General features: G+C 40.2%; 2 protein-coding genes across 8 annotated transcripts in view; one reads left to right on the top strand and one right to left on the bottom strand.

Annotated features, from left to right (window-relative positions):
- The first annotated feature begins 2,015 nt into the window (after window positions 1-2,015).
- On the top strand, window positions 2,016-4,462 carry rplp1 (ribosomal protein lateral stalk subunit P1). Its single transcript, XM_084378682.1, has 4 exons — window positions 2,016-2,229; window positions 3,382-3,456; window positions 3,750-3,864; window positions 4,336-4,462. The coding sequence occupies exons 1-4, from the start codon at window positions 2,158-2,160 to the stop codon at window positions 4,416-4,418; spliced, it is 345 nt and encodes a 114-aa protein (XP_084234808.1). The 5' UTR covers window positions 2,016-2,157; the 3' UTR covers window positions 4,419-4,462.
- Window positions 4,463-6,845: 2,383 nt separating this feature from the next.
- LOC311272931 (focal adhesion kinase 1-like) overlaps window positions 6,846-27,747 on the bottom strand; it is a 57,769-nt gene continuing 36,867 nt past the window's right edge. For 3 of the 7 annotated variants that reach the window (XM_084379699.1, XM_084379695.1, XM_084379700.1), the window contains 21 exons: window positions 25,920-25,937; window positions 23,035-23,091; window positions 22,105-22,125; window positions 19,834-19,931; window positions 19,619-19,703; window positions 19,414-19,514; window positions 19,156-19,271; window positions 18,732-18,832; window positions 18,285-18,374; window positions 17,992-18,196; window positions 17,720-17,831; window positions 17,535-17,609; window positions 15,901-15,999; window positions 15,461-15,556; window positions 12,068-12,130; window positions 11,480-11,519; window positions 10,850-10,953; window positions 8,874-9,029; window positions 8,659-8,739; window positions 8,425-8,510; window positions 6,846-8,332 (listed from right to left, as the gene is read on the bottom strand). In XM_084379699.1, coding sequence (XP_084235825.1) covers window positions 8,218-8,332; window positions 8,425-8,510; window positions 8,659-8,739; window positions 8,874-9,029; window positions 10,850-10,953; window positions 11,480-11,519; window positions 12,068-12,130; window positions 15,461-15,556; window positions 15,901-15,999; window positions 17,535-17,609; window positions 17,720-17,831; window positions 17,992-18,196; window positions 18,285-18,374; window positions 18,732-18,832; window positions 19,156-19,271; window positions 19,414-19,514; window positions 19,619-19,703; window positions 19,834-19,931; window positions 22,105-22,125; window positions 23,035-23,091; window positions 25,920-25,937 — 1,919 coding nt within the window. In that variant the 3' untranslated portion in view covers window positions 6,846-8,217. The remainder of the gene's footprint in view (window positions 8,333-8,424; window positions 8,511-8,658; window positions 8,740-8,873; window positions 9,030-10,849; window positions 10,954-11,479; window positions 11,520-12,067; window positions 12,131-15,460; window positions 15,557-15,900; window positions 16,000-17,534; window positions 17,610-17,719; window positions 17,832-17,991; window positions 18,197-18,284; window positions 18,375-18,731; window positions 18,833-19,155; window positions 19,272-19,413; window positions 19,515-19,618; window positions 19,704-19,833; window positions 19,932-22,104; window positions 22,126-23,034; window positions 23,092-25,919; window positions 25,938-27,747) is intronic. The other 4 variants (XM_084379698.1, XM_084379701.1, XM_084379697.1 and 1 more) reach the window with 3 other exon arrangements.

Genomic DNA, 27,747 nt, shown 5'->3' with positions numbered 1-27,747 from the left:
GGGGGGGGGGGGATTGTACTTTGGTTTTTCCAATTAGGTTGTGCTCAACAGCAAGAGAAAAATCAGATTTATTACACTGGGTTGGTTCCCATTTTAAGCCGAAGTTTCCTCTTGAGAACCAATGTAGATATTTTATTTTCAGAAATGTTATTGCATTGTCAAAAAGGATCATCATTTCTAAACATGTTGATGTTTACAAAATTCCAGTTAACTGAAAGAGTTAATTTTGAGGAGACAGCTTCAAGGAACAAACATCTAAATTTATTACTTTTCCATATTTTTATTCAATGCAATTCCATGAGTGCAAAGCCTGATACGACAGAGTTTTCCCCGTGTCCCCATCGTAATCGTAGCTTGGATGCTGGAAACTGGTTGTCACGGTAACTGTGATGATATTGAGCTGCATTAAGTAAAGGTCGACAGTGCTGACATGTGGGCAACAACTGGATAAATCGTTAACTCAGTTACTGTAAATATTGCTAATGCAGAATGTGAGTGCTTTAATTATATAAAAATTAATGCTGATTTTAAAGCATCAATATGTAAATATTCCAACATTTCTATCCTGAATTCTCATGCAGACAAAGCTAACATACTCGTTGACAAATTCCGGATATGTCAGACAAGTGAGAACACATACAGAATATAGGCTTAAAAACGAGAAGAAGACAAGAGTGAAAGAAAAAGGCAATTGTCAGCATTTCAAATACATACATTTTAACTTTAAGATGTTACTAACGTACCCTCCACATGTGCTCATATGATGGCCGCAATGGAAGCAACGTAGAAGATTCCAATTTGTTGCCATGGTGAATTGGATCAATTGCCGGAACATTCCAGAATCTCGAGCTGCAGTAGAAACAGATAGACTATTATTATTTGTTGCCACGGGAGACCGGGATGAACATTCTGGAATGTAACGCTTGAGCGTTACGGAGCCTGTTGAGGTGAACCGTCTGCTCTGTCCGCTTGTTAAATGATGCTGACTTTTATTACACTGTAACACAGGAGGGTGCCACTGAACGCCACACTGTCCTCTCCACCCAATCTAGTTTTTGTAGTTTTACCTGCTCGAGTATTTTTTACATATCAGGGCCAAGAAAATACGTCAGTGCCAAATGTGAGAATGATTCTCGTGGGCTTTGTATGTTCACTGTATATGGTCCATCTGATGTTTTTAAACTGATGCTGACATTGTGGGGGGAAACAGTGAATGGTAAGACTTGAGAAAAGTATTACTACATCTGGACTTTTTATTTTTATTTTTTGCCATACTTCTATTTTTTTGTTTATTTTTTTAAATAGAAAGACTACTCTGAATGAGCTGAGTCCATTTTCACATATCAGGATAAATTAGGTTTATGTGCAAAGATCCAGCGCAAGTTTTCTGTTCCTGTGTACAAACAGCCTGGAGAGATTTGTCTTGAAAGGGTTTTACTTATTGTAATGTTGTTGTTTTTGATTGAGATGAAATAAAATTGACTGACTGAACACATCATTTGCATTGGATTTAAAACATCTGGATATATTACTTCTGTATGTATTTCACAATTTGGTTTAAAGTGATAAGCGCGATAGGAACTGAACAAAGCATGCATATTGACTTGCACAGTGCCAAATTTCTAAACATCATTTAACCTCCACCCGGAGGTTTGATACAGTGCACTCTATGTACATATTCAGATCTTAATAGTGCGTAATACTAACAAGTATTCAACTTAAAACTCATCTGTTTAGATTAATTTAAAGTTACATGTGAAAAATATGAATATAAAGACGAAGCAATGTATTTATTTATATATTTATATATTTCTTTAAGCAAATATATTTTAAAAAAGATTTTATTTTGTGAAACACAGACAATCATTCATATTAAAAGAGAAAACAGTTTGAATTTGAAAGTTTGGGGGAAAAAAGGTCGACTTTAACGTAGACTACGTCTGTCGTCACTTTATCTGCGTCTTGACGTCAGAGCACGCAGGCTTGACGCACCGTATATGTGCCAAGCTCCCGCCCTCCCTCTTTCCTTTTCCGCTCTACGACGTTAACGTGCCTAAGGTGCTCGGTTCTTCACCCGAAGCTAAGGCCCTCAATCCGGCGACTAGCACCGTCAAATTTAGGCATCCGACGTGAGAAATATAAAATCCAACATCTATAATGGCCTCCGTGTCCGAGCTCGCCTGCATTTACTCTGCTCTGATCCTCCACGACGATGAAGTCGCCGTCACCGTAAGTGTACCGGCAAATCCCTGACAGCTCAGCCGATACCTCTTTACTGGAGCCTCGGTAGTGCTGTGAAAGCCTTCAGTAATAAAGCCGAGAGAGTAGGGACTCTACTAACAAACGGGGATAGTGATATGTCTGTTAAAATATGTTTAAGGACTTTTGTGTACAAACTGTCACATATTCCGGTTAAAAATGGCGGCATGCTTTTAGCTAGCTAGCTAACGGCAGGCCACGTTTCTGTTACAGGACGACCCCTGGATTGATTGCGACATTCATGAGTAATATTTACAACCAGTGAGTGTAGTTGTTGTTTCCTGCAACATGTCGTAAACTTTTGTAAACACTGGAGTCCTTAAAAAGTCATTCCCCCAGTGACAGGTGCTAACTAACGCTAAGCTAGTGAATCTCCACAGCAGCACACTATGCTTTACTCTCAGAAGGTCTATCACCTATTAAAACTGTGGTTATTATCCACTATGAGTTATCATTTTCTAGTGTGTGGCTGCCTTGTTTCATTCATGATTCTGTAGTTGGTTGGTCAGTGTTATCATCACAGGTTTGACACACGTGGATGCTGCACAGCATCAGTGTGATGCAAACTTTGGCCATAGATCAGATCCTAGCATGGTAGCATTAAACTGTGCATAATCTGTGGTAGGGTTGCAATGAATATATGCAAGTAGTCGTCAGTGTAGTCTGAGTTCAAAGTGATGTCTTAAACTTTTTTAACTTAACACAAGTCAACTTCATTGTTGATATGAAACAGCAGCTAAAGGCATACATTTGAGAAATGGGAACCAGGAGATTTTTAAGGACTTAAAGTTGGGATAGATTGATTATCGTGGCCAGTATTCATCCAATTTTTCATATCTTTGATTTTTCTGTCAGATTGTTGGTAAAATATATACTAATTGATAAATGTGCTACTTTGGCTCTGATGCCACATCCCCTCACAACAATATCTGATTGGTAACATGAAACAATTAAAAGACTGAAGACAGAATAATCTCAATTTACAAGAAATCAAGTTTATATAATAAATGCAATGGAGAGGTGTAAAGTAGCAGAAACTTGTACTGAACAACCTATCTGCTCCAGACGTTTGTTTTCACTCTCCTTGATTTCTAATTATCTGTAACTGTTTTGTGTCTATAGGAGGACAAGCTGAATGCCCTGATCAAGGCTGCAGGAGTCACCGTGGAGCCCTTCTGGCCAAGTTTGTTTGCCAAGGTGAGAGAACACACATGTTGTCAAGGCATCATACATAAACTGCTGTTGAACCCTGATGTGTAGATTGCTGTGAATAACATTTGATGAAGAAGTGGCGCACATGCAGTGTCGTCAGTAGGATGGGTTAGTGTCTAACATAAAACCTTGGGTGCCTGTGAAGAGTTCATAAGATTACCTTGGAGTCTGTGGCTTCCTTTTAGAGCTAATTCCATAGGTCTGTGCATCACTCAGCAGAACCAGCCCTGGACACGTAAATGAACTGACTCTGACCTGTGAATGTTGTCGTTTCTTAGGCTCTCACCAGCGTTGACATCGGCAGCCTGATCTGCAACGTTGGAGCCGGAGGTGCAGCTCCCGCTGGAGCCGCCGCCACTGGAGCTGCCGCTGCTGCTGCTGGTGACGCCCCAGGTAACTGATCAGATGGGCTGCATAATCAAATACTCCAGAAACTTCAACACTAAAATATGATGTATTGAGTGATGATCCGACTTGTATGACTATAGTCTAATGCGTTAGGCTCTAAAAGGCGGGACTCAACTGAGCCAGCCTTGTATAGCTCAACTTGAATATAGATTTAAGGGAAAAGATGCGGCTGACTTGCGAGCAGGATCGTGGCCAGTTTTTTGAGGTGCAGCCTAGTAACTTAAGTGGTGTAGTAATGTCCACACCAAATCTTTCTCAATTTGGATGGAAAACTTATTATTTTTAAGTTCTCACTGTAAAGAAGTCACACTTAACCCTCATCTTTTAAAGCCATTGTGAAAAGTCAGTCTTTTGTCCTGGTGTTTGAAGTCTCCCAGAACATGACAGCAAAGGCTAGTTTGTGCACCCTTCATCTTTGTTGTTGTTAACATAACCCTCTCTCATTTGTCCCTACAGCCAAGGAGGAGGAGAAGAAAGAGGAGAAGAAGGAAGAGTCTGAGGAGTCCGACGATGACATGGGCTTCGGTCTCTTTGATTAAAACGGATGTTTTTCTAAGAAAACACAATAAAACAACAAAAATGACTCCTGCCTTGTCTGACTTTTTGTTCTCCCTAATTATATCCTCTGGTACTAACGCAAATATCACATGCTACACTAGATAGAACTGTCTCCAATTGATTTGTCTTTATAAAAGTGATGCAGTCCCTGATCTTAAGTGGACGTATAATTTTTGTGGTGTTAAATGCAGCAGCAAAGACGGTAACGGTTGGTGATTTTGGTCGGGATTTCTTCATTTTGTGAGCCTGTATGATTGATATGTATCTGTTAGATTAGATGGAAAGGTTTCAAACTCTGTTAAGTATAGTCCACTCACTTTGGATGTTAATGATGGTGCAGCTGCTGGACTGTCAATTACTGGCTATATTTGCCAACACTTTTATTTTTTTTCCTTTTTCTATATGCAGCACACAGATCATTGCTTTGTTTCTGTTAATATTTATATCAACAGCATCAGTTTATTGTTGCACTATTGGATTTTTTTTTATTACTTTAATCTGCAATACATGCACTGTTGAACCCCCATAAATGTTAACATTTAAACTACCTCGGTTTACAGATACTGTTGCTTGACAGTAGTTCTGGTGGCTAGACACTGGAGTGAAATGCTGTCAGTAGTAGTAGTAAGGTGGTCTGTCAGATAATAGGACTGGAGAATAAAGGAGATCATGACAGATTATTCAACATATTGTAAACCTTTTCTCAGAAAAAACACAAATGTATATTAGTGTTTTATTTTGCATACAAATAGTCACATTACAGACAACATCCTCCTCCTGTAATCTATATAATCCCTTCAAGTGTAAATGACCATGATGCTGCCTCCACCACTGATGTTAAATGAAGCTGTTTGGACGACCGCGGCCACTAGATGTCGCTGTAGGACGCGAATAGGTCAGATTAACAGGGAACAAGACGGCATTAGCTAATCTTTATACGTTAACATTCACAGAAAAAGAAGAGTTTAAAGCATGAATATACAGTAGTTTAGTATTATTTATTCGTATTATTACACTGTTCAGCAACCTCAACCAGTGGGATGTGGAGCGGAAGAGTGACTTCTGTAACAGAGAAGAAGATTGAACTGTTTCCCTCGCTGGCTGTAGCTTCTGGAGGCTAACTCTGAAGCTAACATTTCGCTGATGAGTGAACAAACAACAAACAAAACCCGATGGGACGCCGTCTGACCAATGAATCAATCGACAGGTCGTGTATTAATTGCGTCTTCAAAATACCTACTGACCGCGTATTTTAAGCATGAGTTTCCGTAGTGTAGTGGTTATCACGTTCGCCTCACACGCGAAAGGTCCCCGGTTCGAAACCGGGCGGAAACACATTTTCATTTTTTAAAAATCTTACTTTCAAACACAACAGATTAAAATACATATATCTATACACACCAGGAATAACATTATGATCACCTGCCTGATATTGTTACGGTTCCCCTTGTGCAGCCAAAACAGCTCTGACCTGTCAAGTCATGGACTTCCTCTGAGGGTGTCCTGTGGTGTCTGGCACCAGGGCATTTTATAGTGGATCCTCTGGGTCCTGTATGTTGATCAGATTGGGATCTGCACATGGTTCCCCTCATGCTCATGTATGGCTACATGCACCACTCAAAATTAGGGATATTGGGACATGGGTGCATATATGCATGGGATTTAGGGACCAAAAATACTCACAAAAAACAAAATAGAAATTCAGATATGTCAGAATAAACAATCAAGTGGAACAGTAAAATATCCCAATAACCCTAACTAATTTTGAGTAGTTTAAAGGCATTAATGGCTAAAAAAAACAGGTGACAAAGAGACAAAATGTCAAATGTGAAACAGAATACTCTGAGAAAGAAGAAATGCGTCATAGCAGCATCCTCTCTAGTAGACTTACGTTTGTGTTTTACGTTAGCGGCCTGCCACCAAATAGAAGCCAGTTATGTTTGTTCCTGAATACAAAATTATCCAGTGAATTAAGACAATGAACAGCATTTCTTTCCTCAACAAGATGGCGTTTGCTTAGTTTAGTAAGTCAAACGATCCAGAAAAGTCCTACTTAAGATTTTTTTAAACTGGGCTACTGTTTCGAACTCGGTATTAACTTCTACGCTCGTCTCAGACGTTGTTGGTCTACCATAAAATGTGTCGATAAAATATTGTTTTCTTCCATTAATAAACTGGCATCCCAAGTTAAGTAAATCTAAATAATGTGTCCTGCATTTAAATAATAAACTTACAGTTTTACAGTCCAATGTAAAACTATGCTATGTATTAATAATAACAAAATCATTTGACTCCAATCCAACCACATTAAGTGTAACACATAAAATACACACATCCAGAGAGGATATCTTGCTGAAAAGAGAGTGTAAGATTAGTGAGAAACACGCTGAAAGAAGCAGACTCATAAATGATTTCTTTAAATGATAACAGTGTTTTATTTGCTTGGTTTAGCAACTGTACATGTGACTCCTTCCTGAGAATACTGCTCACCTCAGGGGAGAGGGAACAGTGGAATGGAGAGAGAATCAGAGAGGGAGGAGAGGAAGCTGAAGGGAGTGGGGGGTGACGCAAGGGAGAGAGAGGAGAAGTGTGGGGGTGACGGGGCGAAGGAGGAGAAGAGAGGGAATAAATAACTCCAGTGAGGGAGGTAGAAAGGCAGGGAAGGAAAACAGGAGGACTGATAGAGAGCAAATTATGATGCAGATGAACAGTTTAAATTACAACGGGAATTTGTGACGTTTTTGTTGAAATAGTGCAGAAATATCCGGTGAGATGCTGCTAAAAAATGTTCTTTAAATCATCGAGTAAACCAAAATCAGAGCATTTTGAGCGAAATGTTCCTTTTCAGTCAATTGCAGGTCATTTGGCACAGGTTCACCCTCCCTCCACCTCTAACCCCTCTCTCCCTTTACTCCCCCCTCCCGTACATCCCTCTCCCTTATTCACTAACAATTCATGCCTCACAAACGTGTTAAAAATATAGCTTCTTTGTATATTCACTATGTAAGTTAACTTAAAAAAAGTGGCCTGTGACATTTAGTTTGTTCTTCAAAAATTCAGCTATCATATTTCATTTTTCATGCCATTTCTTGATGCCTGAGATAAAGAGATCTAGAGAGAAGAAGAAGAAGAAGAAGAAGATAAAAATATGACATTTATGATGAGCTGTAAAATCAATAATTTGTGTCCGTACAAGTTGCAAGAGGAAGACTGAAAAACTGAGACATACTGTAAGAGTCAAGGCTGGAAATTGTAGTAATAATAATAATTAATAATGATATAAAAGCATGTTTAAACAACAACATATCTTCATGATCCTCCTCATCCTGGCTCTTCAGTTCCAGTTGTTACGTCCTGTGTATGTGGAGAGTGTTGGTTGTGTTTATGTGGCAGATTCTGACGCTTCCATTCACAGATATATGTCTGCAGTCCTTCAACGAGCCTCTTAAACCTTTGTTTGATTCACTTTAAAGATTAAAAAGAAGTCATGGATACTTCGAGGGTAAGTGATGAGGGTGAAGAGGAGAGTTTCTCTGGATACAAAAGCAAATAATGCGACAAAAGTACAAAACACGATATTGACCAGAACATGACCGTCGCCAGAGAGAAAATAAGGAAATGAATGTTTGAGGGAGAAGAGGGAGCTGATTGTTTCAGTCATGTCTGCTGTCCATCAGTTGATTTTTTAAAATCCGTCCATCCGTCACTGATATCCATCCAAATGTTCATTCTCTTTGTGACTGGCTAAGAGCTACTGCACTTTAACCCCCTCTGACTCGATTAAATCCTGATCATCTTGAGCCGTGATTGGTCGATGACATCCAGCAGGTTCTTGGCGTCGACTGCGAGGGCGTGAGCTGCCATTAGCATGTGTTTCTTGTAGTCCTTTTGTAAACTGCGCAGAACACAGACAACAATTAATGTCACCATAGTTACGTTATAAACCATCATAATAAGTGGAGCATGTGCAGGGTGTTTTCTCCCTACCTTGTCATGACGTACTGTTGAGCCAGTTTCATCTTCGATATTAACTCAGCCAGATCCGAGTTCAGCAACTTCTGGGCCATCTCAATCTGTGGTGACACAAACAACGGGTCGGTATTAGGCCGAAATTTTAACCTAAAGCGTCGGTATTTGACAACCTGGGAAAGAGAGTCATCCCCATCAGGATGTTTCCCAGTGGTTTTACTAAATAGGAACCTATTTTGTGTACGTGTTTACCTCTCTGTGTGTGCTGGCTGGTAGCACAGGAAGTGTCTCATCCACTGTTGCCAGCAGAGTCCTCAGCGCCAGACCAACCTCCTACAAAGACACACGCATGTTTTTTGCTTTTAAAAAACTGTTGATGATGATGGATCTTTAACTTCACCGAAGCTAAAATGACAGTTGAGATCACATTAATTTGTTCTTATTCAGAGACTGAATACTGATCCCACCTTGACCATGGGGACATACTCCTCTGGGGCTGCAGGCTGAATCCTATTGGACATCTCAATCACAGCTTTAACCAATCCGGTCACATTCTCGTACACTTTGTCGTTAGAACGGTCCAAGTTGGCGGTGGGCGGGGGGCTGATCTCCTGAGGCTGCAACTGGACCGAGGAAAAGTAAAACGAGTTATGATGAGACACCTGTGTATTTCTACTGTGTGCTCTGTATTTCTGCTGTATATTTCTGTATGATGTGTATTTCTAATGTGTATTTCTACTGTGTGCTGTGTATTTCTACACAGTAGAAATACAAGTTTTATAATTTTTTTTAAGGAATGTAAAAAATTTATATCTTTTAGTGATCGTATTACAAGATCAATTTAAAAGCTCTTTCTGCTACCGGGTTGACATATGTGACTGTAGTTAGACACACACAACACTGGGAGGCAGTATCTGGCTAGATTTACACACTTACCCTCTCTAACTCTCTCTCTCTCTCTCTCTCTCTCTCTCACACACACACACACACACACACACACACACACACACACACACACACACCTTGTTAATTCTGTCTACATGCATTTCTACATACTCGTCTGACTTTTTCACTATGACAGCGGAGTGTGTAGGGTTGTGTTTGTACAGTGTGATCGGAGGACAGACGGGGTCAGTTGTCTAGTGACGGACTCAGAGTTCAACCTGTATCAAGCAATAGTTTTAATACTACTGTCAAATCAAATGATTTGGTATCATTTCAAAAGGTTTCTCTGAAGCTCTGCATTCCTGCTGTCTGTCTATGATTTGTTTTAGTTTTTTCTGGCCTCCACTGCTAAAATAAATCTCCTTACTGCATGTCCACAAAACTTATTTAAATGATGTGGGGACATAATTAAGGAAGAGAATGGCTGAAGTGATGTGTCGGCCATCCCTTTAATGAGACAGAGCATTACATATTTGTTTGTAAATCCATAAAAGTAAGAGGAAACACGCTCAAGTTTCTGTATAATGTTAAAGATGGAAATCGAATTTGTGTGGACGTCCCTCTAAATTTCATTAAATGTAACATCTAAAGATGCAATGACAGACATACAGTGATCATCTATTGATCTATTTATGGTGACTTTTACATTTTTTATTTATTTTTATTTACCAGAGATATTTTTTACACTTTGTATACAGTATTTGAAAGCCCCAGTAATTACTGAGATTATTTTGCCTTAAATGCTCCAAGATCAAGAATTAACCTTCCACGCTACAACGTTTTGTTTTTCACATGCCAACAGTGATAATTGTCTCTGGTAAAGAAAAATAACTACAATTCAGAGAGCTTCAGAAAGCTCCTCTGCACATGATAGTAATGGCAGCTATTAGCTAACTAATTCTACGATGATGACAGACACACAAAGATCAGCTTACCCTCCACGGCTATGGGGAGGTTGAGGGAGGTGTGGTTGGGTTGATGGGGGTTTGACAGGGAAGAGGATTGAGGTGTGCAGGTCGTGAAGGGAGGGGAGAGGGTTTGAAAGATTGATTGATGGATAGGTGGATGCAGAATCAGGTCAGAAATGCAAGACAAAGAGTAGCAAGATGTCGGGATGTTAAAGGGAAACAAAGAGAATGAATACATGGGTGTTAATGGCAGAGGGGGAGAAAGAAGTAAAAGGGGAGAGAAGAGGGACAGCACATTAGTCCAAAGCCAACCACAGGCAGCACAGCATGCAACCCATCAATGCCAAACTGTTGAAGTCAAACAGAATGGAGTGTCCAAACAAAGCGTGCAAGAGAAATACAATAAAATACAGAACAGCCAGACTTTCATTCGTGAAAGAGGCCGAATAAGAGCACAGTGATGTGAACAAAAATTTTTAATCAGCTACATCGTTTTAACTGGAGAATCATTGTTTATAACCCTGATTTTTTCTTGAGTTTGTGCATGAATGTGTGATATATACAGTATATGTACTCATATATGTATGTACCTTGACCCCCTCGTTGTAGCTGTCCACAGGGCCAAGACTAGCCAGGTTGCCTAGGTGACAAGGAGCTCCAGGGCGGGGGGGTTTCTTGGGAGGAGCCACATGTTCTGAAAACAGAGGAGTGTTTTAGTTTCATATTTAGTATGCTAGCCTCTCATTAGTATGTAGCACCTTAGCATGCTAAGTAATGCAAGTATCATTGTAATAGACTATGCTAAAATGCTAAGTAATGCTAGGACTGTGTCATCGGATGTCAGCGTGCTCAGTAATGCTAGTCACACTGGAATAAACTATACTCTCCTGCTACGTAGTGCTAGTGTCATCATTATGGAGTCGTTAGCATGCTAAGTAATGCTAGTGTCATTGGAACGGACTATGCTAGAATGCTAAATAATGCTAGTATCTGTGGTATAGAGTATGGACTAAGTAGGATGCATGCTCACAGGTACACAGTATGTGACTACATAGATACAAGAACTTCATTTAATTATAATTTTAAGGTACTTGTATCTAGAGTTTTTCCAATTAATGCTACTTTACACTTCTGTGAAATATTGTACTTTTACAGCTTTACTGGTTATGATTTATCATAGAAAACATGTGATCAGTATATCAGTATGCCCGCTCTCTCACCTGGTTTTCCTATAGGCTGGTAGATATGTTGGCTTCCTCCCTGTGCAGAGACAAAAATACACACACAACAAATTAACGATAGACAAACTTTCATCTTATTCACAAAAGAATCAAAAAGAAGAGACGAACCCTCTGAGGACAAAGAGGGTATGTTAATGTTATTGATTTCTACTTTCCCACCAGTTAAATGTGACTTCTCGGCTACATTTACGGCTGACACAGTGTGGAGAAGTTAATGCTGAGAATTTGCCTTTAGGACATTATAGCCACATGTACAGTCAGATGGGACTGTGCAGTGCCTCTGGGTTTCCCATGAGCCCTCTGTGGTCATGTGGTTGGTGTGTAGGCTGTACCCTCCCTGGCACACAGACAGAAATACTTTCTTTCTCGCAGCCTCTGCATTGCCTCACTGTCTCTGTCTGTCTGCCTGTCTGTTGGACTGAATACTTTCCCTCTGCCTCCCTCTTGCACTTTCATTCTTCATCTTTCTCTTCTTTGCTACAATCCGCCACTTTTCTCCTCCTTCCCAGTTCTTTATCACAAATATCTTATGTGAGCATCAACAAACACACAAACACAGTGACTGACCGGTGCTTGTAGTGTGCAGTCCTCTCTGTCGATGCTTCCTCTGCTGTTTCTGGACTCTGTTTTCTGCAGGAAAGAGACAAAAAGACTTAATTTAATGGAGTTTTTATATATATAAAAATAAATAAACAAGAAACATAACTTAGCATGTGTTTTGGAGCAGTTCCATTACTGTGAGATTATATGCAAGCTGTTCCAGGAAGTTTTAATTTAGTGATAAAATAAGTAAAACTAAATAAGCAACACATTGTGACCATGTTTCATATAATACTCAATTAAAAAAAGCAAAGAAAAAAAATAAGAAAACACAATCTATAAACAGTTTGACACCTGCAGGTTTCAGAATAAAGCCTATGCAAAGCAGCTACAATTGTTCTTATCGAACCAAACACCACATTTTTGGTGCAAACTTTCGGTTCCACCAATACAACCAGAAGCAGATTTCCACTTTTCCATCTACACTGTCTCAAAAAGTGAACATCATCACCATCAGCATCAAATCAGTGAGGAAGAAGAGCAGCAGATAAGCACAATCCTGCTCAAACAGTTAACTTAATGACAACAAAGCTCGTTATTCTACAGAAAACAGCAACCCTCCAAAAACCCTGTCCGAATTTGAACCACTAAAGCACGAGTCCCACTCCCTCTTTCCTTCTGTTTCAGTACCGTTTTGGTGGTGAAGCACGCCTTGAAGAGATGCATCCTGGGAGAAAAGAGGCCGATGAAGACGGGAGGAGGAAAGCAGAGAGAGGAGGCCATCGAAAGAAGGGCGGAGACAGGGCCAGAAAGTATGAGGGAAAGAGAGACGGGAGCGAAGACGAAGGACTTAAGACATAGAGAAAGACTGATGAAGAGACGGACAGAGAGAGCAGAAACTAAGAACGTGGAAGGTGGTGCAGAGACGGAGAGAAATGAACCGAGGAAGACAGAAAAACTGAGTCAGAGAAGAATGAAGGGGGAGGAAGAGTGAGACAGAGAAAGAACGTTTTTTCCAGAGGAGGAAAAGCTCCACTGAGCCACAGAGACAAAATCCTGGAGAGAAAAGATCCAAACGCCTCACTCTCCTCTCCGTTTCTCTCCCTCAGTCTGTTTCTCCCTCCCACTTTTTCCATCTCTCTGCATCTCCCTCTGTTTCTCTCTCTCTGTTTCCCTCGCTCTCTCCGACTCCTTGTTCGTTCCACCCTCTCCACGGCTCTTGCCAATCCCACTTCCTTTCTCCCTCCTTCTGTCCTGCACTCTCGTTCCTCCTCAAAAACTTCCATCTCCTTCTTTTAGGCCTTTTCGCTCATCACTTTCTGCTTCCATTCTTTTGTATTAGTAACAAAGTTTACTTACATATTTCATCGATACAACTCACTTCTGCAGTACTTTCTAGTGGTAGAAGTACTGAGGTCTTCTACCTTGGTTACAGTATTACTACCTAAATTTAAAAATACTACAGTATTTTATATTGCAGCCTGTTGAAGTGATGCTAAATTTAACAACTCTAACTACGGTTGAGTAGTTTATAAAAATGTCCCTTTCATAATGTACAAAATGAACTTTATATGAAGCATTTTATAAAAACAATCTTGTCAAAGTTGCTGGTAACAACAGCTCCATGCACTAATATAGGCTACCAAATGAGATAGAGAAATAGAAGAAAAAAAGTAACATATACTATAAATACTCAAGAATTCTCACTTTACATTAAACTGAAGTTGAGTACTTGAGTAAGGCTAATCAGTTATTTTTCACCACTGGTATTTCAACACACGTTCTGTGTTTTTGGCGTGACTTAATTTCTCTGAGTGCTAAAAATCCTTACATGCTACTGTGCCAGACATAATGAATGGGAACGATCGAGTACAAACAAATACTTTTTGCCTGGATTCTCATGATTTTTCTCTTTTAAGACTCACAAAGTATAAAAAACTAAGATTCAGTACTGTCTTAGACCTCAACTTGGAGCTCATGTTAGAAGTAACTTGATAAATACACCGTTACCTTGAGTAAACTTGAGTAAAATTTGGATAATGTAAGTACACAACTCAACAAAATATATCACAAAGGTCTAGTAGTTTTCAAATATTTAATGCAGAATTCTTCCATGTTATATTTTTAAAAGTTATGAAAGAGTTGTTTCTGTGCCATTAGCCCATTACAGATGCATTAAAGAGATACTTTCTCAGATACGGAGTCGAGGATGTTATGATACTCCATACTTGTGTCCTCAGCGCACAATACAATGATAGAGGCCTTAGTCAACAGAAATTCCTTCCAACAAGTGATGACGCAGTCGGCTACAGCTGCACAGAGTTCATAAACCACACTGCCTTACATAATAATCCTCTATCAACTTGTCTTCGTGGTAAAATAAGTTTCCTAACTGATTGTCGTATTTTGCTCTGTTTTCAGCTACTAAACTGTGACATTATCAGATTAGAACAGATGAACTCACCACACTGACGTTCTTGTTTGTATGAACTGATTGTGGTTTTCTAATGGAAAAAAGTCCCTGGGCAGTAGTTGCAAATTAGTTCCTCTGAGATGTATCAAGTGTCAAGAATGTGGCTGTCTTTCTACTGAGGGAAAAAGTCATCAAATAGGATGATATTTTCTTATTCATCCCTGTAAAGGAAGCTTCCTTAGACTTGTACATTTCCATGAGGGACCAGGGTCAGGGCCATAAAACTGCTGGGGATTTAGTGAACCATTTAGAGATGAGTGCTACTTTGTGTGCCCAGTCAAATGTTTGTGAAGGTAAGTGAACACTCAAGCCAGAGAAAAAAGAAAACTACGTCTAAGGGTTACCAAATAACAAATAAGATTAGAAACTCAGTCTGTCCTGAGAGATTTCCTCTTCTGTGAGGCAGTAAATGAGCCATTCAAATATGGCAAGCAAACTCAATATATCAGTATGAACACGGATACATAAATCTCTGTCATCTTCTCTCAATTTCTGTCTCAGCGCTCCTACACCTGGCTCTGCCTATCAGGGAAAGAGACCAGAAGAGAGAAGAAAAACAGACTTGTTTTGCTAAAGTAGTGATTTGGCTCCTTTCGGGGGACATTTCAATGTCTGATGAGATAAATCAAGCACAACTGAGCTGGTTTAAAGATCTGAGAAAGATATCCTGCAGCTCCTCTGGCAACAACAAGACACATAAAGATGTTTTATTAAGTGGAAAAAGTGCTGTCTTCATATTTTATCTGTCCATCTAAATATTTGTTTTGGTTGTTCCTTCATGTTAGCCATAGCAACTATGGTTTATGACACTTCTATAGCATCCAGTGGTTTAGATTACTAGTATCTTTGGTTTCCTTTGTTTGTATTTTGTGTGAGTTATTGTTTTTGCGATGCATTTTCAAGTGATGTTTGCTTTTTTTGTCCATGCTTTTAGGTTTGTGTTTTACCATGAAGCTCTCCTCCTGCTCCAGCCACCGCTGGTCGTCCTCCATCTGTTGTTGCTGCATCATCAGCCTCTCCTCCATCATAGCGTGGCCACTTTCCTGTAGGAAACATGCTTGAATGTGATTTTTTTTTTCTTTTAACATTTAGTCACACTAAATATTTAAATTAAAAACTTGTTTATTCTGACTTTTGTGAAAAAGTGGAAACTGTATCAAGGCAGAAACATGATCACCTCGGCCATTTTTATTTGCTGACATGGATTGACTGACACTCCTTTAATGTCACCTGCTATGTTTAATCAAAATGGAGAGTTGAGACCTGAGACCAGGGATTATTATTAATAATAATTATCATTATTATTCGACTGTTGAGTTATATTACTTAAAAGTCATCCTTATACTGTATTCAGGTATGATTTTTATGTGTATGTGGGTGTGTTTACCTCCATGTTTGGGCTCCATAGTGCGGTGTGTTCAGGTCTGTGTTGATTCCAAGTATCATTAGGAGGGTAACTGCCTCCTACACCACCATGGGCTGATGGCTGGAGGTGGACACAAGGAGAGAGACAGAAAGAGAGAGGATGAGGGATGGCTGATAATGGTAAGAAAAAAAATGACTAATAAAGGAATCACTCAATCAATCAATCTATCAATAATAAGAAGCCCTGGTTTGGTACAAAACCACAAAGAATCATGGGAGTTCTTGCACAACAGCTCTCTCTTAGTCTGCTGTGTAATAATGCTACCAAAATATATAGATGTTATTCTTACTTGCGATATGAAGTTTGACTTAAATAGCCGTTAAAATTATACACTCCTTATAAGGACGAGAGAGAGAGCTACTTATTGACATAAGAGCTGGAGAGTGGCTTTGATTTGTGTGTGTGTGTGTGTCTGTGTGTGTGTGTGTGTGTCTTTCAGAACTACAGGAAATGCCTGCTGTCTGCTCGGTTTATGAGGAGAGGAATAACTGCACTGAAAGGCTCTCTCATTTTCTCCGCCTTCACATTTCTCTTCTGACTCTGACACGCGTCTGCTGACAGTCTGTATGCTGAGACTCGGCACAGAGTTTGACCTTCATCGTGACGACAGCGCTTGATAACTAAACGGATGATTCATGCAATCTGACAGGATATGATTTCAATATTGTAGTGAGAAGATTTTCTGCTACATTTTTAAGATTTGTTATTAATGCATCTTTCTTGCAAAGAACAAAGTTTTGATTCAGCACTTTGTCTAAACCTTTGCTTCTTCAAAACATTTAAGGAGTTTTGTGCTGATTGCCAAGCTGACCAGCCTCCATCACTGATCTTAGCATTAAACATAGTAGAAAAGTGGAAAGGGCAGGTCTCAATACAACATTTGTACTTTGACTTTTGTTTAACATTACAGCCTCTAGGTGTCTCTCTTCTCAGCTGTCAGCTGATATCATGCAATATGTTTGTGGAAAAGAGGGAAAAAATAGCTTTGTGCAGAGCTTGCACTGCACAGCTAGAGGGCAACTCACAAAAACAAAAGTGTTCATGAATCTGAACACATGCAACCTATAAAAATACTTGATCAACATATATTTTTCTCAAGTAATAGTTTGCTATTTATTCCTGATACTGTAGAACAGCTACAGACTGTTTGTTCTTTAAGATTCCCGTAAGAATTTACTAATATTAAGAGTAACAATAAGATTGTAGCAGTCCAGTTGTTTGATTTGCTATTTTTCTTTGTTTGGGCTGATTTTCCCTCATGACTAATCACAGGGGATTCAGAGCACCTGTGCACAGGTGGGGAGACTGACCCCTGATTTGTGGAGGCAGCTTGAGGTATTGACCCTCCCAGCCAATCAGGGTGTGATGACACCCTGTTTGAAAGGCTTAAGAGAGGTGGGAAATGGCTCTCAGCGATGGCTCTCACCCTCATACTGAATCTTTATCTACAGCTGCAGAGAGTTGCTGCTGCCACCACCTCAAACCTCTGCTGCTGTAGCCACGGCGGATGAAAAAGGAACAGAGGAGCACAGTTTTCTCACTATGGCAGTTGTTTGTTTGTGGGGTTTTTTTGTGTATGTGTGTGTTTGCTGTACCGAGAAGTGGTTGAGTTGCGGGCTGGAGAAGAAGCCTTCACTGGAACGAGGACTGGGGTAACCTGGTCTACTGGGCTACAGGCAGAAAGAAAACAGGTTGTTTCTTTTTTATCAGCCGTAACAAACACACACAAAATAATCAAAGAGAAGTGTCTTAATAAGACAGACAGACGGTGTAATCTTACTTTAGGCGGTGCTTCATCAGACCCTCCAGAGTCCCAGGACACGGTGACTTGTCTCCTCATCTCCATTCGAAGTCTCTCCTCTTGTTGCATCTTCTCTTCCTCCAGTATGGTGCTACACAAGTTACACACAAAGGACTCTTTTCAACAAGTGGTTTACGTCTTCATATTAGTAGGAAGAAGAAATCTGTCAATGTAGATTCATCAAACTATAACAAAGTATTGGAAGAAGTGCTCCTCCTTGTCGTATATTAGGCAACAAAAACTTTTCTTACCTGAGCTGTGTTTTGAGCTCGGTGAATCGCGGCCGCTTGCTGGGGTCATACGACCAACACTTGGTCATCAAACTGTAGAGGGTGGGCGGGCACTGAGGAGGCATAGCCAATCGCTCACCGTTCTCTATCCTGCCGATCACGTCGTTGTTCTTGACGCCCTGGAAAGGCTTGATGCCGTACATCAAGATCTCCCACATACACACACCTGCAGAGAGACAAGAAACACAAATGTCAGACACGGACACTCTCAATAAGAGAGCGTGTTGATGATGGAGCAAATTGTCTTAACTCACCAAACATCCAGACATCACTGGCAGAGGTGAATCTTCTGAAGTTGATCGATTCAGGAGCCATCCATTTGATAGGAAGTTTACCTTTAGAAGCTGATACAAAGACAAACATTAAAATGACCTGTAAATTAAACATTAAATTTGTAACTCTGCAATTTGAAAAAGACTCAGAGGGTCATAGAATGGAAGAAGACACTGTTTTCATAACAAGCAAACTTGTGCAAGAAAAACTGCAGTACCTGATGCAACCTTGTGATGGTGGTAAAGTACTAACAACCAGAAGAGGTGGACACACACTCTTAACTAGAAATGTTACTGGGACAACAAACTGGTCTCAGGTGATTGAAAACTGTCTCAGATGCACTTTAAATATTAGTGAATCCATGTTCTGTGTCATAGCCTACTACGAAGCTGCGTGTGTGTTTCTATATTGGTTTTTTGTATCATTACCTTTGTAGTATGAGCTGTCCTCCATGTATCGTGACAGACCAAAGTCTCCAAGCATCACACAGTCGACGGAAGAGACCAACACATTGCGAGCTGCGATGTCCCTGTAAAAAAAAAAAAAAAAAAAAAAAAAAAAGGTTGTCATTAAGCCTGAATCACAGGTGTTATTAGTCATTTCTCAGATGCAAAACATCTGTCAAAGAGCTTGAGAGATGCACTGTGAAACACAACACAGCGCATCTTTTCCTAAAAAGCAACATGACATTACCCTCCTTATTTATTTTCATTTAACATTAGAAATACAAACTATTTAAACCACCCTGGTTAATAAGTTTTAATAATAATGTGAATACAGTACATGCGATCTTACAGAATACCCACAATTATTCTCCAGTCAATCGCTGTAATCTCTCATGTGTTTGTGTACCTGTGTACAAAGCGTTTACTCTCCAGATAAGCCAGTGCTGTGCTGAGCTGGTAGGCGAACAGGATGAGTGTGGCCAAATCCAAACTGTACTTCCTCACCTGAAGGAACGAACGCAACTGTAGACAGAGAAAGATGGTCAGAAGGACAAGGATAAGACCAAACAGAGAAACATTTTGCCGTCATGACCTACACTCAACGGTTTTGTTTGTATACTAACAAGAAGTGACACACACTCAAACCCCGCAGCCTCACTCCTACCTCTCCGAGAGTACACAGATCCATGATGATCCACACTGGGTTTTCTGTGATCACTCCGATCAGCTTAACGATGTGAGGGTGGTCGAACTGACGCATCGTCACTGCGAGGGATACAAACACACACTCGTCAACACACTCGTCATGTGAGTCACGGTTTGCTAATATGTCAAGTTAACAGACACAAAACAAGACGGTGTGGTCTTACATGCTTCTTGTAGGAACTTTTCTCTGACGCTGTCTGACGTACAGTTCTTGCAGGTCTTAATGGCGACATGTAGCGCTGGTTTGTCCTGCAGAACACACAGCACGTCAAGTTAGCAGATATTAGAGTCACTTTAGTTTTCTGTGACTTAAAAGTGACCATCTTGTATCCCATTTCTTTAAAAACTTATGCAATGCTGTGTGTGTATTTTGACATACCGGGCTGTTGTAGACTCCTTGGTGTACATCTCCAAACTGGCCCTCTCCTATGCAGCGGCCCAACTCTATCCGGTCCCTCTGGATCTCATAATCCCGCGCTGAGAGAGAGGAAGAGAAACGAAAAGACAGAAACAAGTGGAAAGAGTGAGATATGCACATTTACCTGCTGTGCTTCATACACTGGAAAGACTGGACCCCATCACATTTGACATGCCTCGGACCAAATTGGACAGGGCTTACCAGGACAAGACAATTTAGATGGTATCGGGTGATTGCTTTAATCACAGAAAAGCACATAAAAGATACTTTTAAGACACTTGGAAATTAGTTTTAACTTTTCAGGCAGTCGAACTATCGTCCTTTTGGTAAACCGCACCCATTGGCAACATTCAAAAATACAATTTAAGCCAGGTTCGTACATACATATTATATCATATCACCTTCCCCCTGACACCTCTACTTTAAACATGCGCACACACACACACATATATACAAGACACCAACATACGACAAACACATCTGACAGCAAAATGTAAGGACCATAAAACTCTGTTTACATGCACACCACAGTCTATTATCATTTCTGGTTATTCCTGACACAAAGGGGGATACAGGGAAACATATAAACGAGCTGCTCTGATTAAGGTCACTAATTGAGATAAAACCCTGGAGTGCTCTGTGCGTGTAAACATCAAGAGCCTATTTGATAAAAAACTTGTTTTAAGAAGAATCACTGTGTACTCACAGTAATCTCTCATATTCAGTGAGCAGTTGTTTCTGCAACTGACAACCACATGCTTTGACATTTTACACTGACATTTACGTGTTATCAATATTTCCGCCTCGTTGAAAAGGTCATTTCCTCAGAAGTGCATTAATGTCAGCTGCCAACCAACTGCAGTAAAAAATGGACTAAATGCTGAGTTCAAGAGATTTATGTAGGACACTGACCATCAGGAACTAATCCTGTAAAGGTTTACTTTTCTGCTGGGCTGAACACAGATCGAATGTTTGACTCAACCAACAGATAAACAGTAAAATCACAAATCTGACAGCGTAACCAAAACACATTCCACTACAAGGAAATTTACTGCATTTAATCCACGCAGCAGGAAACTAATAATTGCTTCAAAACAAAAGGAGACCACAAATGAAATACGACCATGATAATACATCATGATTAAGAAGTAAAAATCTCATAACCGACATGATGGTGAAATGAGAACCGAGCCAATAAACAACGCAAACACTGTTAGATTGTTTAGCTGCAGAGGATTCTGATTCAATTGTTAATGAAGAAACATGTTGCATTGTTTATGGATTGGCCCTCCCTTTCATTTCCAACAACAGACCCGAATAAACTGCATTCTACAAAACACCAACAACCACAAGTCAACAACAATCTGGATATAAGGCACTTTGTATTTTTCTTTGCCAGCTACGAATGGTGAAGATATCTGGGCCTCATTACAGAAACTTTCTAGTCTGAAATCCTATCTTAACTCAATTTAGGAGCACATTTTGGATTTTTGGTATTATAAAAACATGGTTCAAAACTTTATTTAGGCGATCATTCTTCCCTCTCTTAGGATAGGAATTTAGACTTTTGGAGAAACTAACACTGACGTTAGCCTGTTGAAGATGCTAATATTGACTTCAGCCAATTGGAGGAGCTAACACTGATGTTAGCATGTTGGAGAAGATAATATTGATGTTAGCATATTAGAGAAACTTATATTGACGTTAGCCTGTTGGAGAAGCTAACATCAATGTTAGCCTGTTGGAGAAGATAATATTGATGTTAGCATATTGGAGAAGCTTATATTGACTTCAGCCTGTTGGAGTAGCTAACACTGATGTTAGCTTGTTGGAGAAGCTAATATTTATATTAGCATATTAGAGAAGCTAACGCTGATGTTAGCCTGTTGTCATGTTACAGGCAGTCTTGTGTACATTCTTAACCCAAAGACAGGCATGACGGGACGAGTGCCGATTGACAAATGAGTTTTCAGTCCTCCAGTTTTTCATATCTTTGAAACTTATGTTGCCTATGATAGAACATTTTTCTGTTATGAGGCCCCTGTGTTCCCTAATTTTTCAAAAAAGCCACAAAATTGATCGTGTTGTTAATGTAACTCAATGTTAGCTTTTAATCAACAAAGTAACGTGTAGGATCTTTCCCTGCAACCATGCCCGGCAAAGAAAAATATCAACAAAAATGTATAATCTTTGGGGGAACAGAAGAAGAGAGAGAGAGACAGGGAGATTTACCTTCAACTACTCCATAGCTCACTGTGTTGGCGATGGGAGAAAGAGGAAGAATGAGAGATGAAGAGAGGGAGAGAGCCAGAGAGCTGCTTTAAGATTGAAAATAGCTCAGATAACACACTAACAAACAAACACACACACACACACACACACACACACACACAGACCCATTTCACTCTGAAGCTTCGTTAACAAGCAAGTTACTGAATAAAAAAACTAAGCTTGCTCTGCCACTGGTTAAAAATGTAGGGTTTGCTTTAAAGCCATTACCGTTATACAGCTTCATTTTAAACAGAGTAGACAGTTATGACACGAACACGCACACAAACTCAGACTTGGAAAATATGTCTGTTGAGAGGAAGTCGCAGAAAGAAGAAGACCAAAAAAGCTAAGTGAAAGAGACAAACAAATAAAGCCAGACAGGGAAAGATAGAAAAAGACTGTGGGAGGAAAAGGAGAACACAGTCCAGTTTCAAACTTGACCACGTAATCAAATACATGAGTACTTTGTACTGACCGTAACATCCACATCAAATGTATTGGTACAGAGCAGCACATTCAGTTTTTTTTTTCTTCTTACTAACATATGAATGAATTTGACAGATGTAATGTGAGTCCGACCAGCCGGAGTCACACAGTATGAGCTATAGCCTCTCTGGCCTTCAGCTGTTTGTACAAAACCGGCCTGAATTTGATTAGCCGCTACCTAAACCAAATGCGGTTTAATGCAGCTTCTCTGATGTTCCTTGTGCGAGTGTGTTTCTTGGAGAAGATTCACACCACACTCAGCTACTGAGAAGGTCAGGCTTTGACAGAAGAATAACACTGAAACAGTTGTTACATGGTTCTCTTGCTGCGGTGCAACAGAAGCTACTGTAAGTTTGCAGATGTTATTGGCAAAAGAGAAGAATGAATGATTGAAAAGTTACTTACTGGAGGGCATGGTGTATGTGTCCTCTTCATCAACTATCTCGGCATAGTCATCAGTCTCTGTAACATTAGAAACACACAAAAGGTGAGGAGAGAGAATGAGAGAGTAAAAAGAAAACACACACACACAGGAACCAAAGTCTAAAATTACACACAAAGGGAAAATCAAGCACAAGTTCACCGTGCGTCCACTGATACCAACAAAACACGTGTGCAGAAAAGAAACAAAGCTGCACCAAAAGAAATAAAGCGTGAAGCTAAACTCTGAGTTTCGACAACTCCTGCGCAAAGCAACACCCACGTAGCTCCTCTCTCCCTCTCTCTCTGCACACACACACACACACACACACACACACACACACACACACACACTTGGCGTAGAGTGTCAGCTGAGCATGTGTTGTGCATATCTGTCTGTGTGAGAGCAGCTGGCTGCGGGGAGTTACTGTTGTGGTGGTGGAGGAGAAGAAGGAAAGAAAAAGAGAAGAGGAGAGAGTTCAAGTGAGACGAGTAGAAAATAAAAGGTAGAACAGGAAAGAGTCGGAAGGGATGCAGGAATAAGAGAGTGGGAGAGGAAGAGAGAGAGAAATAGTGGCTGTCATGTAAGCAGATGGTAGCGTTTAGGATCAAGTCTGTGCAGAATCACACAGATAGGCAAGCGAGAGACGGGGAGAGGAGAGAGCCAGCGGGGGAAAAGAAAAGGAAAAGATGGACCAAGTCTGTCCCAACCAGATGGCGGTGTTTAAAATAAAATCAGCGTGCAGACTCAGCTGTTGGAAACAAGAGTCAAACATCTGCTGTCCTGAACGCTACCCTCGCAGCTCTGCTCAGGATTTATCAGGCTCTGTGGGAACGTGTCCCTAAACTTATCAGAAATCCTTTTTTCTCGAGCCTGTGGTGGATTTTCCCAAGGAAGTCAGCCATGTATAATAAGCTGGAGAAAACACTACTGGTTAGCCATTTAGTTGTTAATAAAAAGCAGGCTAAAATAAAAGCTAAATGATGCTGGGTGGTTATTAAGGAGAAGTAAAAGTGTTTTTAATGCTGAGAGAAATAGTTTTGGGAACTACATTTGCTTTCTTACCAAGTGTTAAATAAATTTATATTTGCAAGTCGCACATGTGCTCCTGGTTTTAAAATGTAGTCGCACTGTCGCCAAAACTGGTTGCAAAATGCTACTAAATGGTCACAGTCTGGAGGCCTGGTAGCACTTCTGAAGTTCACTAACTAACATGGTATATATAGTTTGTTTATTCTTCAGACAGAGCCATGTCAGCCGAATCCCCGTTTCCAGTCTTTATGCTAAGTTAAGCTAACCAGCTTCTGGCTCCAGCTACATGTTTTAATGGACAGACATGCGAGAGGTATTACAAGGAAGCAAATAAGTGTCAAACTATTCCCTTTAAAAGGTCCAGTGTGTAGGATTTAGTGGTGTCTAGCGGTGAGGTTGAAGATTACAACCAACTAAATACCCCTCCATTCACTCTTCACTTTCAAAAGATAAAGGAGAAACAACAGCGGCTGCTAAAAACACGACAAACGCGAAAGACAGTCTCTAGAGCCAGTGTTTGGTTTGTCCATTCAGGGCTACTGTAGAAAAATGGCAGTGCAACTATAGGGAGCTTCTCCCCTCTGTAGATATGAAAGGCTCATTGTACGGTAACAAAAACACAGCTTCAGGTGATATTACACTAAAGAAAACATGGCAGTAGATCCACATGAATCCTACACACTCAAGGACAGGATGAATGAAACACTAAAGGCTTTGTACTTATACTTGTATTACTACCATTCCTTTAGCAGTACAACAGCGCAGGAGAAGAGGTCGGAAAATGTTTCAGGTTTTAATCAAACAGGCATGACTTTTGCTTTTGCTATGCCATCGCTGTGCATGATTTATGTTCCGCATGAGAGGAAAGGAAAGACTTTAATGTGCCTCTAAAAATATCTCCATATGAGCTGGAATAAGGGCAACAGCTCTGCTTACGCTGCTGCTAAATGTGTTTTATTAGATAAACTCATCATAAAATAACATTGCATTTCAGCAAAACGGTGGTTTTGTCATGGTTTATACAATAAAACACAAAAACCACTTTACTCCTTTTCTTTTAGTTCTATCCAGCCTGGTTAATCAGCGTTCCCACACGTGATTTTTTAATACACATTTGTAAATTTGCTCTGTGAAGTCGATTGTTTTTATGTGCTGCATATTCGCTCCCATGTGGTTTGTTTCTAAGTTTGACTGGTATAACTCTTTCTGCTTTCAGTGGAGGGATAATGTGTGTGTTTGAATGTGTGTGTGTGATCTAGTTAGCCCATTATAGCCAGGAATGCACCCGCTCTTGAATCCAGCAAACCTCTCCCAACTTCACTCAGAGTGTTCGCAGTGTTCGTGTGTGCATGAGTGTATGCGAGTACACGTGTGCATGATGTTGTGTGTGTGTGTGTGGAGAGAGAGAGAGAGAAGTTTGGAGTAGTTCCCTTAAAGAGAAATACCACTTAATTTCCAAATTCTGTGTTTTTTTGTGCTGTTTTTGTGGTTAAAAGCAGACATATTTCAAAATTCAGTGGAAAGGCACAAACACACGAACATCTTCAAACCAAAAATGAGACTAAAATAATAAAACCGCTCCGGCTACTGTTGATCTATTCATGTTTCCAATCACTGAAACATGAGAAACAATCACCAAAAGAAACAGCATATGCACACGATACAGCACATAAACACACAGCGCCATTTTTAAAGACGTAGGAATGCACACATAAACATCGACCCACACACCAACACACACGCTACCCTTTCCCAGGAGGCTGCAGTGTGTTGGTGGAGTGAGGAACTACAAAGACAGAACAACAGAGAGATTGATAAACAACAGCAAAAACTTTACCATCCCCGCTAAGATCTTCTGCAGGGTCCAGGAGAGCATGCAGGAAACGGGACGGCAGAGGAGAAGGGAGAGAGAGAGAGAAAGCAGCGAGGAGAGAGAGAAAAGCGGGAGGCAGAGTGGAGAAAAAGAGGGAGAGAGAAGAAAGCGGTTAGAGCATGAAAAGCCTTGAAACAACATGGGAGATGTAGCAGGATCTGCAAAGCCAAACGCTTGTGGTTAAAGTTAGTTAAGATCAAAAATATCTCCAGTAGAAAAGGCAGAGTGAACAACTTTTAATAATGCAAGAAACGCCAGCATGGTTTCAATGAAGTATGATGTCTGTGTCAAGCTGTAAAAACTTGAGTTGGACAGTTAATGTATGGTTAGCAGGCTGAGGAGTTTAACATGTGGGTGTAATGTAAACAGTGAGCAGGGTGAACACTCGTTGCCTGATGAAAGTTTCACCCAAATCTAGAAAAAAGCTGATTTTATTCTCTGAGGCAGTTGAACTATAGACTGGATTACTGTGATGGTCTCTGAAGAATGTTAACCCAAACACGTAGGAAAAAACCTCATCCCTCCAGTTTAAAAAGGAAAAGTTGAAGGATATACACTTATTCGCTTTCTTACCAAGACTAAGATGAGAAGGTCAACATCACTTTCATGCTGTATAGTAAATATACAGCATGCAGCCAGTTGAAATGGTGACAAACAGTTAGCCTAGCTTCATCCGCAGGGAACAAAGTCTGCCAACCAGCACCTCTACTGAGCTAAGCTGAACTCCTTCCTGGATGTAGTTTTATACTTATTGTTAAAGTTTTCTTATTTTAATCCATTAGCACTTTGTTATCTTTGTGTTTTAGAAAGGCTTTACAAATAAATCTATTATTACGGGCTCAACTGTCACCCAGGAGCTCACAGTAAAGCGTCCAAAAGAAGCATGTCCACCCTGCTTGCGTGTCATGTTTGGAGCCTCCAGCAGAAAACGTTTGAATCATTTGTTAAAGTTTGAACAAACCAGCTGCCGTCCAGATCCATGACCTTCTCTGAGCAGTCCTGTGAGCTACTCAGGAGAGCTGCCAAAGCCACTGATGAAGACGCAAGGACATGTTCTGAACAATCACCTCCACCAGGACACATTTGTACAGTAGATTAAGATTCTTTCATTTTCAATAAGATTTCAATAAAGGAGCTGATTTTTCCCAGCTACAGGACTAAACCCCTGAGCTGGTACTCTTCTTCTTTGACAGGGCAGATAGTTGGTGGTTGATCTCAGATCTTAAAAAAATTGAAAAAACGATCTTTCTAACCACTTGGCCGCCCTGCTACTAATTAAGCTCTGCCCCTTTGAATTAACTACCATAAAACCCTGAAAATGACGATTAAAAATAACCAAACTGTGACCTCAACAGTAAAGCATGCGCTTAGCTGAGACTCAAGAGAGCCGTTTCACTCTGTATTTTAGCACCGACTCCTTCCAGTCAAGTTTTGTTGAATGAAAGTTAGATTCTCATGGTACTCTCATAATTAGAAACTGAAAAGAACAAACTATAAACACACAGAAGCCTTAGGTTTTATGGAGATATCTCTCAGTCAGAATGTGCTGCACAATTCAGTCTTTTCCATTTGGTTCCCAGTCTTATTTAAAGAGCACTGGCTTTGGTTATAAGCAGCCACACACAAGCAGTTACTGAGGTTGAAGTGTGTGTGTCTGTGTGTGTGTGTGTAACACTGAATTAGTCAAAGCAACCAGGCAAAGACAGTATAGTAGAAGAGGGCCTCTTAAAATTAGACAAATTGTGATGCAGCAAATAAAAGTGATTAATCCATAAAATCATTTCAATCAATG

This window comes from Pagrus pagrus, assembly GCF_965226575.1.
Source record: "Pagrus pagrus genome assembly, chromosome: 17".
NCBI lineage: Eukaryota > Metazoa > Chordata > Actinopteri > Spariformes > Sparidae > Pagrus > Pagrus pagrus.
The sequence above is the reverse complement of the archived record's forward strand: the minus strand, read 5'-3'. Positions and strand labels throughout refer to the sequence as shown.